General features: G+C 48.1%; 1 protein-coding gene across 13 annotated transcripts in view; it reads left to right on the forward strand.

Annotated features, from left to right (window-relative positions):
* Positions 1-13126, forward strand: part of LOC149371883 (protein lap4-like) — a 165985-nt gene that overhangs the window by 93155 nt on the left and 59704 nt on the right. For all 13 annotated transcript variants that reach the window (XM_089566189.1, XM_089566191.1, XM_089566195.1 and 10 more), the window contains 6 exons: positions 4059-4478; positions 5832-6074; positions 8931-9203; positions 9473-9583; positions 9755-9817; positions 10832-10948. In XM_089566189.1, coding sequence (XP_089422315.1) covers positions 4059-4478; positions 5832-6074; positions 8931-9203; positions 9473-9583; positions 9755-9817; positions 10832-10948 — 1227 coding nt within the window. The remainder of the gene's footprint in view (positions 1-4058; positions 4479-5831; positions 6075-8930; positions 9204-9472; positions 9584-9754; positions 9818-10831; positions 10949-13126) is intronic.

The following is a 13126-nucleotide window of genomic DNA, read 5'->3' on the forward strand; positions in this document are numbered from 1 at the left end:
CTTCGCCGCGCTCTCCATACTCGCAAACGCTGCTCACGATGTCTTCTACAGTCGGGGGCAGCATTTTCCGACTCGGCGTAGTCGGCAAAAGTTACAGAAGAGTCTACAGAGAGTTTCGCAGTGACTTCAGTCCGCACCTCTTTTGCGCCGTCGTCATCCGTGCTATCAGCGTCATCGCAGTCTTCTGTGTGAAGCGGCGATTTCACCAGGCCAGCTTTCCTCCAGCAGTTGTTGATGGTCGAGGCCTTTACGTTCCACCACACCCCAGTTACCATTTCGGCAGCCTGGCGGACATTTATGGCTGTCAGGAGTCCGAGCCGAAGGTTTAACAGCGCTGCACTAGGCGCTTCCGAAACGATGTGTTTCATTAAGCGTGAACTGCCGTCGCTTCATCTTGACGCTGGCGCCCGCAGAATTCATCGTCAGCACAGTCAACACGCAGCGGCGAGAAACGACTAGGCCTCGCGTTCGCGGCGGCCGCACACAAAAAAAGAAAAGCGCGGAGGTAGTCTAGTCACATGCACACCCACGGCCGGTCTCGACGCGCGCGCTCTCTCGCTCTCTCTTAAGGAGAGAGGAGAGAGCGCACGCGTCGAGACCGGCCGTGGCACACCGTGGGGAAAAAAAACGGAGGAGGAGAGACGAGCCAACTTCCGGTTGCGAGGCGGCTTCGGATTGGACTGGATTGCATCAGATGCCTGCCCTTGGCGATTAGCAGAGTTAGCGTGTGCCCATGCGTGTGCCTCTCGGGGAGTCGGCTCACTTCTCCGGGGTAAGTTCGTAATAATGAGGTGCATTTATAATAGGTGGGCAAATAAATTATGCTCGTTATTCTGAAATGTTCGGTATTTTGAAATTCGTAGTAGTGAAATATTTTTACATTAAAAATATAGATATTTTGGCGGGGATTTTGAAAAAGTTCGTAAATATGAAAAATTCGTTAATGTGAGGTTCGTAGTAACGAGATTATACTGTAGTACTCGGCAGTGTGTTTCTGCACAAACACAGAAGTGGGCGACTCTTCCTGGGCTCCCTGTTGACACATACATCGACGCACTCATCGGAACATAGCTGAAATGGGCGTAGTGTTTTATCGCCGGCAGTCCACATGTTGATACAGTAAAACCCCGTTAATACGTAGTTGGCGGGAACGCGGGAATAGTACGCACTATCCGGTAGTACACCTTAACCAACTAATAAAAATTTTGCCATTATTCACGCCCCAGAAGAGAAGAAAATCAGGCACAGTAAATATCCAACAAATACACGTACGTACGTGCACTTTATTCTTGTGCCGCCGACCAGAAATCGGTCATCTTCAGTTGCCGCCGTGGCGGCCGTGCGGCGACAACAGCAGTCTCAAAATTGGAGAGACTGGGGGCAAGCTTTTCCATGAGGCCCCTCTTCTCAGCGAACGCCCTCATTACCGCCAATGCTTGCGAAGCTTCCGCTACAGTGGGGCTAAAATCTTCGGTTGGCAATTCGTTGCCGCTGTCCTCATTCTCAGCGTCTTCCTCACCACCTTGGGGTGGTGCAACTGCGGCGACAATCTCGCTGTCCGACCAGCCTGGAGTGGTTGCAACGTCGCTGTCGACCTCACAGAACATTTCGAAGTTCACAGCCTCCGCACCACCCTGTCGTTCCAACAACTCCGTTAGTAGGGTGTCGCAGTCATCGGCGGGATCGCAGACTTCGGAATCGCTTGCGCTTACTATGAATTTTGCGCGCGTGAAGCAGTTCTGTATTGTTACAGGATCAACCTGCTGCCACGAGAACGCTAGGAGGTGCACCGCACCTAGCAGATCAATTAAGTACGTCTTCCCGCTTTCCATCGCCAGGAGCATTCTGCGTAGGAGGTTCTTCCTGTAGTGGTGTTTGGCCGAACGAATGATGCCTTGGTCGAGAGGCTGCGCAAGTGCCGTGGTGTTGGGTGGCAAGAAGAAAAGCTTGATTGCGCCCAAGTTTGTTAACTCCGAATGGCAGGACGCGTTGTCAAGCACGAGCAGGATTTTTCTTTTTTCTGCCATGAAACGCCGATCCAAAAGCCGGATGTACTCTTCAAAAAGCTTGGCAGTCATCCAGGCTTTCTGGTTGCTCCTGTAAATAACGCCCGAGGGCAATCGACCGCCTTTGAAGCACCTTGGATTGGTGTATCTTCCAATGACGAGGAGTGGCAGCTTCTGGCTCCCGGTCATGTTGACCGCAAAAGCAACTGATACTCTTTCTTTTGAAAGCTTGCCACCGGTGCAGTGTTCCCCCTTGAACGCCAGCGTCCTGTTGGGCAGAAGTCGGTAAAAAAGCGCCGACTCGTCCAAGTTGAAAACGTCTTCTGCGGCGTAGCTGGTCAGCTCTTGTTGAAGTAACCCATTCTGCCATTCTTCGGCACCCTCTTTGTCCGCGTGTGCTGCCTCTCCGCAGACCACCCTCGAACTTATGCTGTAGCGTGCTTTAAAACGAGCCAACCAACCGTTACTGCACGAAAAGTCTTTGCAGTTGAGCTGGGCCGCAAACACTTCCGCTTTTTCAGCGAGGAGAGGTCCGGTGACAGGCAGGTTTTCTGACCTTGCTTTTTTCAACCACAGCACTAAAGCTTCTTCCACTTCCGGAAAAGCTGATCCCCTCAAGCGGCACCTCTTCATATTCGATAGGGCCCTGCTTTTCAACTTCTCCCGAGCATTCCAAATGCCGCAGACCGTTGTTAACGGCAAGTCCCACGCACGCGCTTGTGCACTTTTCGTAGTTCCGTTTTCAATTGAACGAATAATGTCCAACTTCTCCTTAACTGTTAGCACGCGATACTTCGGTCGCGTAGGCTTCGGCATGGTGCCCACCGTTCGCGTGCACACGGAACAAAGACGCGCTTCGCCTAACTGCAACACATCCACAACACGTCACGCGCGCAGCGAGGTTTCCTCGAGGTGTAGCGAGATCACATGACATGGGTAGAGTGGGGGGGTGACGGTGATGGTTACTGCAATAGGGCTGGCGACGATGCATTCGCGCGCAAGAACGCAGAAGCGGCCGACGCTTCTCGGGCTCCCCATTGACATGGACATCGCCGCGCTCGTCGGGACATGGCCGAAATGGCCGCAGTGTTGAATCGCCAGCGGTTTGCACGTTGACAATGCTCTTTGGAAAGGCGGAAAACGTTTTGCGTAATAGCATGGCGCCAGCCAAACCGCGACGGCAAGTACGCATTAAGCGGTAGGCAGTTCATGGGCTACTACGTTTTAAGCGGTCAGCCAATACATTGGTTTCAATGGTGGCTACGCCGGGGAATTCACACAACTACATTTTAACCGCAACTACTTGGTAAGCGGGTACGTATTAATGAGGTTTTATTGTAATGGGTTTTGCATTTTGCATCACGGCACAGCGTCAGCCGAACTGTGGCAGAAAGTACGTTTTAACCAATAGGCATTTCGTTGGCTAAGCCAGAGAATTCTCACAACTAAGTTTTAACTGTAACTACTTGGTAAGCGGGTATGTATTAATCCGGTGTTACTGTATTTGCAGTTTGTGCAAAAGAGCCTGCTGACATACAACAATGCCGCATGCCATTTGTCAGTTTTATCAGTCATCAATTCTTTTTCTCTTCTTTCTAGTCGGTTATCTTTCAGCCATAGAGTCATCATCATTGTAAAGTAATTACACTAATCAATTTCCCATTGATAAACATTGCAAATTATATAAAAAAAAGAACACATTCCCCTATGCTTTCCTTAGTTTTGTTGACTGTTGGCTTTCTCCATAAGTATATCATAACGAGTCCCTCAGTTTCCTACTTTTGTCTGCTCAGTACTTTGCCATTTTACTGCATCGTTTTGTGTGTTCAGCCAAATGGAAAGAAAATTGGTAAGTAAAAAATTATTAGAAAGTAAAATCAGCATGGCAAGAAATCTGGCATACCATCAGTTACTTTTAGTTCCCTTTTGCCGCGTTATCATGAGACAAGTGAAGACAAAAAGAAACTTTGTTGGAAGGTGTGTGCGCATCACAACTGTCACACATGGCATGCATTGTGACCCTGCCTGCAGCTGAGTTCTACCCACTTGCAGGGCATCTTCATCTCGCGCATAGCAGAAGGAGGAGCTGCAGCTCGTGATGGCAAGCTGCGTGTTGGTGACCGCGTTCTGTCCATCAACGGCATTGACATGGACGGGGTGCGGCATGACCAGGCTGTGGCCATGCTCACGGGGCTAGAGCGTTTTGTGCGGCTCGTTGTGCAAAGAGAAGAGCTGGTGCTCAGGGACCCCAACCGACCGCAGCCGTCACTGCCCACTGCCACGACTCTGGGGACATCCGCGACGACCACAAGCAGACCGTATGGTGGGAGCCTGTACTCCTCTTCGTCATACATGGCCAACCGGCCCTCGTATCTGGGCGGATACAAGAGGCCGGGACCCATTGGCAATGTGGGTGCCGCCGGTGGTGCCGATGAGACAGTTGCAGGAGACAAGCAACCTGCAAACACAAAAGTAAGTAGTAACTGCTCCTTGTTTGTGCGTGTGCGCACTTGCATGCGTGAAAACGAAGATTAGTTGAGGTGAAAGGAAAAGCGTAGTAACTGTCTCAATTCTGTCTGTCTCACTAAGTGCACCCGCTACATTTGCTGTCAAAATGCATATTTTTTTTTCCACATGTGTTACAGAAGCACCCCAGCTTTCATCCTGTTAGACTCTATACTAAGACCATGCTGCTGAAAGGCATATCAGGGTGGACTAGGTGCTTCACTGTGTCACTGCGCTTAAGATTGGGGTCATGTGCACCTCGAAATTGATGCTTGAGACGACTACCAGAAATGCGGTTGCTCTGATTTTTTGAAGATGTTTTGCAATCCAAACATACTGGTGGAGTGTTGTTCAGTTAAAACTGCGCCTATAACCATTATCACACCGCCATTTACTGAGCAATGCCTGTACTAGGTCAGTGTCCAGGTTGACCAGAAAGGAAAAAAAAGAATAAAACGTTATCAGTGTGCTTGCCTGTACCTTGAATGCGAAACTAGATTGCATCCTAGCCTACATCAGGCTTGAAATGCCGGGCCGCCCGCCAGCACGGCGGCCAACAGCGGATCGTTTCGCATCTTTTGCTCTGTGTCGCTAGGCCTAACGTGCTCCACAAAGAAGCTTCAGAGAAAGTGCTCTGGAATTAGCCACTGCTTACCATGCATAAAATGTTTAACATTTTAGCAATGTTTAACACGATAACTTCTTACTGAAATGAATGCAGAACTAATTTCCGTTATGCCTTCTTCAACGAAGCGAGCTAAAAGGCTGAAAGCTGTCTTTCACCAATGGCCATGGTTCGCAAGCGCAGAGTCCGAGCTGTCGGCAAAACCATCGCAGTGCATCACATCTTCATGTGCACATGTCTGCACATTATTCCGGTTCCACAGAGAGTGTGAGCTGTGTTACTGAAAGTGCAAACTGATTTCGAGGCTGTTTTTGATGAAACCTAACAAGGTATGGGCATATGTGGATGCAAAATGTGGATGTGGAGAAAAAAAAAATATCAGCTGTGTACTTGAAACAAATTCGTTTAAGTGGGACCTCACTCTGAAAATTGTTCAGAGTGGGGGGGATAATTGCATTGTCTTGTGTGGTTCGTTGATGAGGAATCAGAAATACTCCATTCTCTGTGGAAATTTTGTTGTTGCGGAGTTTCACTGTAACACCACCTTTTGGACGAGGGTGCCTTTCAGGTCAGAGGAAGAGGCAGGTATGCATTTAGGGCGCTTGTTGTTTTGTCTCCTGTTTGTGACGGCAAGAAATCGGAACACCACATAGGCGAGCATCTCTCCAGTGAAGCATTTGTTCCACCCTGTGCAGACCACGTATTCAATCTACACCAAGCTCCCGGGGTTGCGCAATGACACGACCACCTTGGCAGGCAGTGGGCAGCCGACGTCACACCCTGGACTCCCGCACCAGCCGTACTCATTCCCCAGTGCCCAGCGAGATCCTCCACTGCCTGCAGCACACCCCTCGGAGCCCATCTATGCCAACAGTGGAGACCTTGGCACATCACTGTCATCATTTCGCCCTGCTCGTGTCATGCCTCACGGCACCCATGTGAGTCCCAGCTTACCACTACTAGGGTAAAGGGTGTCGGCTATTTGATGATCCATGACAAAGAAATTCAGCGCAATACAGAAAAAAGACTCATACAGACAAGGTGACATAGTGTTTGTTTGTCAGCTTCTGTATGTGAGCTGTTTTAATGTGACAGTTGTAAGGTACCCGTTCCTGGGTTTCGCATTGTAGTAGTAGCAGTAGTACCGTCAAGACCAGAATACTATAGGTAGAACTTTTTCTCAAAAAACCATGGCAAAAAATCTACCCTCGTCTTATATACCGGTCATTGGCGGAAAAACTACGGAAGTCTTGCAACAATGGGCGGCTGAAGTCAACAGCCTCCATCGCCATCAGCAGCAGCGCGGTGTGGGAACGTTGTGGCACCGCCTTTTCACGTTTCAGTTGTCACAAAGCTATTTTGGTTTTTGGCTGGGTGTCGTCGGCGTGGAAATCTTTCCCCGCAGAGATGGTGTGCAAGTCTTTTAGAAAATGCAGCATAAGCAGCACACTAGACGGCACAGAGGATGATGCTCTATGGGACGTGTGCAATGAGAAGCAATCGTCATCCGACTCGAGTTCAAACGGCTCTGATGACTCGGGAGTAGTGCTTGCGCACTTCGTGCCCTTCTCTGTACTGTGCACCCGGTCAATTTTTTAACACTATCGCGCGGCCATCGCCTCGCATGTTTGTCAGCACTTTATCACGGCACAGAGTGGCGAAAGAAGCGAGAGTAAGCGCATGTGTACACATGTGCATATCTCGTTTGTTTCGCTGCTCAGCGCCGTTAATAAGGTGCTGACCAGCACGCGGGTCGATGGTCGCGCGATGGTGTTAAAAAATTGGCCGGGTGTACATACGAGGAGCATCTAAATGAAAATCAATACTGTCACCATTGTGCAACCGGTTGAGTCGCATTTGTTTCAAGGTAAGGGTGTGTCACGATACTTTTGCCATTGAAAAAGATTTTTTTTTAAATTTTTAGTATTAGTTAGTGGGGGGGTCGACCTATATTCTGGTCTGACCTGTATTCCGGCTGTTAAGGTGGTAGTAGTAGTAGTAGTAGTAGTAGTAGTAGTAGTATGATGTCGCAGTCATCAGTATAACCGGTGAGTGCATTGCCATGAGAACCACTCGGAGGGTGGTTATCATGGAAGGGGGACGGTATGACGTAAACAAAAGAATGCGTAACAGGTGGTTGGTTACCACCAGAACCATCCGGAAGGTTGTTGCCGTGGAAGGAGGAAGGTATCATTAGAGCGGAGGATTTCCCATCCTGAGGATGGTTAACTTGGAAGGTGGAGGGTATGGCGAGAGCGGAAGAAGGCACAACCGGTGGGTAGTTGGTAGGATCCTGGTAGGATCCACCAGGATTGTAGTTATCCTGGAAAGAAGAGGAGGATTACCGTGGAAGGAGGAGGGTATGATGAGAGCGTAGGAAGGCGTAACCGGAAGGTGGTTGCTGTTGAAGGAGGAGGATATAGCGAGTGCGTATGAATGCGTAACCAGAGGGTGGCTTCAGTGGGAACCGTCTAAAGGGTTCGTATTCTCCACCTCAACATATTGTGAAATACAATTGTCTTAACAGCTGTCACTGAATCTCGCTTCACACAGTGGTAATTGTCCCATCAAATTTTTTGTTTGTGTTGCACTGTGTTGCATTTCGTCATTGCCACTACAGCATGCTCTGTCAATCACTTTGATGTATATAAGGAACCTGTGCTACCCAGGGGCACGCCTAAATCTGATACTCAGTGCCATGTGCTTTTAAAATGAGTAATCCCATAGTAGGATGGAGCGGAAGAGCTATTGCAGCGTGGTTGGTGAGGGCGCTGGCCCGTCAGCTTTCTGTTAAGTTTTTAGACTTTCTCTTTCAGCTTAACTGTTCCATAGGGCAAGAGCTTTTCGAGATTAGTTTAGCGACGCGACTTGGCCGCTGCGGTTGCCTGCCAACATCGATACTGGCTGTGCCGTTGCCGCACTGCAGGAAGCAGGCCACCGTTGAGGCTGCAGTACAGGTTTCAAAGTAAATCTCCTGATTTAGGTTTTTTTTTTTTTACACTTCGGTTTGCCTGAGAATGGCGGAAGCACTTGCACTGGAAATTATGTATACACTGGTAAGGAAACGCTCTGTAGTGCGCTGTAGTGCTTGCTGGAGGATGCGGTCACGGCTTGCGCATTTTTGTCATCCGTAGTGACACAGGAGAGTTTTTGGAACATCTAAAATACAGCACATAGTACACAGTGCACTATGGCCATTGAGTTTCACAGATTTTTATCATCCCAAAATAATTCTGGTTTGTGATCGTATCATCGAGATTCTACTGTATATCATATGCCCATATGCATTACTACCACAGCTCCTCCGTAAGGAACATTATAGCATTATGAAGCTCATTGGCATATCTTTTGTCTCCCAAAAGGCGGAGCATTGATTGCTGCAGTTCCCTTCACACGATCACACATGTAGCTACTGCTTAGTGCTTACTGCTTAGGCTCTGCTGCTTAGTGCCTTCAACATGGTCATCTACTGTCGAGGATCTCAATTATTTTGCGCTTCTGACAAGCAGTATGGCTACAGATGACCTATGCACAGTAGGCTGGTCATGTGTGACTTCCTTTGAATTCTAATCCGAGACATTTTCGGTCGAGGTTTATAGGAGGTAACTCCAGTGGCTAAGGCAGTAAGGCAGGTGGATAACTCCTAATGCCGCAGGCTGGCTTGAGGAGTGGGTCGCCAGCTCATTGCTTTCATCGCTTTCAGGCACATGAGTTGCTGAGGTGGTGCACTGGCATTTGGAGTTGCTAGACGTGTGTGTACCCACCACCGTGACCAATGTGGTGTATCTTTCCAGGCCATTGGAAATGGCTTCCCACCGGCGGCAGGCGGTGTGCAAGCGGCCACTTCGAACCCATCTTCTTCACCGTCGTCCCAGCGGTTGAAGGGACCCCTGGTGACCGTGACAATTCAGCAACCAGATCCCTACGCGCCTCTGGCCGCTGAGTTTCCCCCGGCACCAAAGACCTTGGGACGTACCACCGAGGTGATCACACGAACGACCCTCACTGAGACGACCACCACAAGGGTCACCAACAACATCCTCTCGCTAACACCTGGCTCTGAAGAGGTGAGGCCCCTTGTTCTGGTGCAGTGCTCATCATCAGTTCCTATTTGTATAGGTTCATGTCCTTTTATTGCTGATCTGATTTATTTTTTTAACAGTAAGAAATTTCCTCTGCGATATGCAGTAGACTTGGGAAATTGAGAAACTTCGTAACATCAAGGAATTGCCTACATGGAGTCTGATTGCGTCCAGCTTTAATTGTAGTGCATTTTTTTTCTGAGTTTGCATTGCACTGATCTCATGCTCCCGTGGCCATCGCTTTCTTTCTGCAGGATGTCACACTTGTGAAAGCTGGTGGCCCCTTGGGCTTGAGCATAATTGGTGGCACGGACCACCCTTGCCATCCATTTGGTGCTGATGAGCCGGGTATCTTCGTTTCTAAGGTGAGGAGCGTTCTTGCTGCCCTCAGGCATGCTTATGGCGTATCCCTTCACACCTCTCATGTAAGCCAAAATATTCTTTAGTTGCACTGCCGGAAACATTTCCAGCTGCTCATTTTTGTCTTGAAAAACTTGTCATGTGTGCATTTTGTTGCTTCTTTGCTTGTGCTACAGATTGTACCAGACGGGGCAGCCTCAAAGTGCGCTCGGCTCCGAGTAGGTGACCGTTTACTGAAGGTGAGTTGAGTAGTGAATACGTTGGTTTGAGTTGCTGCTTGCAACTGGTCACTTTCGTCATAGGGATTGTTGTAGGCTACAGTGATTACATATCAATGTTAAAACCCAAATATATGAATTCGTTGATATGGGAGGTGCTACCCGAAGACATTTATATATATATATATATATATATATATATATATATATATATATATATATATATATATATATATATATATATATATATATATATATATATATATATACAGGGTGTCCCAGCTAACTTGGACCAAGATTTATAGAAAAACTATACTGAGCGTTCTTCAGAACTGAAATCGCGTGGATGTTGTTAGGGTTTATCTAAAGTTACAGTGCCATTTTTTTGCTCCTCCTATTTGAATAATTAGTCGAGATGAATAATTTAACTTTTTAAATATAGCTTGAAACGTTCAGGCGTCAATAAGAATGTTGTGGAGCTCCACAAATATTGTCCAACGCAGGCACTTCCATCGAGATAGACTTAGCGTGGCCGTTTTTATTCGGGAAAAACGAAGGCTCGCGAAGTTTTAAAAATACCACGTGACAGCGCGCTCCGTGCGCCCGGATGCGCCGCTATTACAGCGCTCTCATTGCTTTGTAAAAAATTACTCCGAGAGCCTATGTGTTACCATTCCTTAAAGACATACGTGACGGGAGCCAACAGTCAACAGAAGACTGGATAGCCGTTGCCGCAGTTAGTTCAGTTGGTAGAGCACCAGATGTGAAATACGGAGGTCATGAGTTTGGATACCACCGTCTGCATGTGGTTGTCTTTTCTTCTGCTTTTATTATTAATATTAAATTGACAAAAACCACAAATTAGAGGATCCATGCTCCTTGGTTTCGATGACTGTTGGCTTCCGTCGTGTATGTAGTAACGAGCACCTCTATGCCAGATCCCAGTGTAATATTAACGTTTAGTGCTATAACTGCAGGGTTGATAGGGTTATGTGAGGACTACTCTGTCGGTGACATGCCGTCTTGCTTGCACAGGTGAACGGCATGGACGTGACAAAGTGCACGCATCAGGAAGCAGTGATGGCCTTGCTGGACCCGTCCTATGAAGTGGTGCTCAGTGTTCGCCACGACCCTCTCCCGTCGGGCTGGCAGGTAGGCCTTGCCGACGACTCAGTGGTGATTTGAGGGTGGCGATCGATGACTGGTGTGCCGCTGTTCCTCCGTTTGCGGTGGCGCTGCTGTGGTGGTTGTGTCAGATGAGCAAGGTGATCGCCTGAACCTCATCGCCACTTTCGCTCCCATATCAACTGTGCCTTAGTTTCTTTCCTTTGAAGGCTGAGAGTTGTGAAGCTTGCCATAGTTACTCGGCTCAGATGTGTGTCCAGGCTCTTTAACGTGGGCTGTTATATTTTTCCAAACAGGGAAAGGATAAAGTGCAAGAAAAGCGCAAAATCTTTGTGTGAAGCAGCCATACGTGTTGATAGACGGCCTAGTGGCATACAGTCAAACCCGCATGTATCGAACTCGCAAAAAAACAGGAATTAGTTAGATATATTGTCTAATTCAGTATAGAGTGTTTGAAAAATGTGACAATGCACAAACCACACCCCGTTAAAAAGTGTTCATTTGCTAAATACAGGTACTGCGGGAGTATTGGTGCAAGAAGTAGCCACCAATCTTCTGCTTTTTCACTTTGAAAGCATTATTAAGCATGCACTTTTCAACGTTGTCAAGTGACTGAGGACAGCTGAGCCCACAGCCTTTACGGACGCACAGGGGTTGTGAACAACGCTGAGCGCATGAAGTGCATTGGAACACGATGGTGGATCGGAACTCGGGCCCTCGCAGTTAGTGTCGCCAGTGAGATCCCTAGCCAGATCAGTAACAATGTCTTCGTCAGCGAGCTCTCCGGTCGTCTCAACATGGTTGTCGGTGGAGTCGAAGTCTGTTGCTGCAGTCCCATCACAAGTGGCACTCTGGAACTCAGACAGCTGGTTTTTCAAATCAATTTCCTCGAGCGGTTCCTCGCTATCGAGGGGTTCATTGCAATTTTCAGATCAGCTCGCACCAGCCTCACCGGAAATGCCGAGTCCACAAAGAGGGAAGCAATTCAGAATTTTCTTTTTTCATGCCATTCAACATTATTATTGTGCCATGAGGTCACTTTTCAACTCTCAGCCAGTGCGAAGGTTTAGCAATAGCCGTTGCGCAACGTGTTTTCTGTAGTCTGCCTTCAGTGCACGAATTACACATTGGTCTAAAGGCTGCAGCACCAATGTTGTGTTCCACAGAAGGAAATGAAGCTCGATGTTGCTGACGATGACATTTCAGTGGTAAGCAGAGCAATCTACGAGTAAGCCTTTACGAGTAAGCCTTGGCTTACTAGGTCGTCGTCTCGGCATTTTGTTTGGAAGCATTTGCCAGAACAAAGCAGTCTCATTGGCGTTAAATATATCACGGGGACGGTACCTTGTCGTAATGTCGCTCTAGTTTTCTTCGGTCCACTTGTGCACGCTGCCGGCGTCCACCGCGCGGCTTTCACCGGTGACAGCACTGCCGGTAATGCCGTGATGCTTTTTACAACGTTGCTGCCAACCTGAGCCGCCTTTGGAGTCTGGTCTGTTGAGCACGAAAGCTCACCTGGCCGCCACATGGGAAAGCCAACTTCTGGGGCGGTTTTGCGCTGCTTGAAGTTCGATATATCGAGCACAGCTGCTGTTTTTGTTCAATATATCCATACTGTAACATTATGGCATTCATAAATTGATCGATATACGAGGTAATTCGATGTAAATGGGTTCGATATAGTTTGGTTTGACTGTATTACTCGTGCAGTTACTCTGGATTTAAATGCTTTTCTGAGTCTTTTTGGTGTTGAATGTGGCAAAATCTTGCCATCCTCGGCATCTAGCTTGTTCCCCAATAAACCAGGCGTGGATTGAGGGATTATTTGCTTGTGAAATACTGCTCAGTAAGCAAAGGATATGGCTTTCTTGCACACCAAAAGCACATGGAGCAGTAATGTTGCCACCAATCTCCATGGCAAGGTGTGCAGGTAATGACAGCTATGTTTAACATCTGCTGTGCAATTTTATTAGCATGATATCTTGACAACCCCATGTTCTTGTAGCAAGCGCATTCTATGATGAGTGAGCCTTCATTGACATTGCTGCCTTTCTGCTCAGAGTGACTTCATAAAATCAAGTGCCAGGCCTGTTAATGGGAACAGTGCAGCAGGGGTACCAACACAGGCTTGGTTGAAGTGAGTTGAGTTGAAAGTCCTTTATTAGGTAAGGCAGACGCATGGCCATGGGAGGGAGTAACAAGGAC

The sequence above is a fragment of the Amblyomma mixtum genome, chromosome 1, assembly GCF_055824585.1.
Source record: "Amblyomma mixtum isolate Tamu chromosome 1, ASM5582458v1, whole genome shotgun sequence".
Taxonomy (NCBI): Eukaryota; Metazoa; Arthropoda; class Arachnida; order Ixodida; family Ixodidae; genus Amblyomma; species Amblyomma mixtum.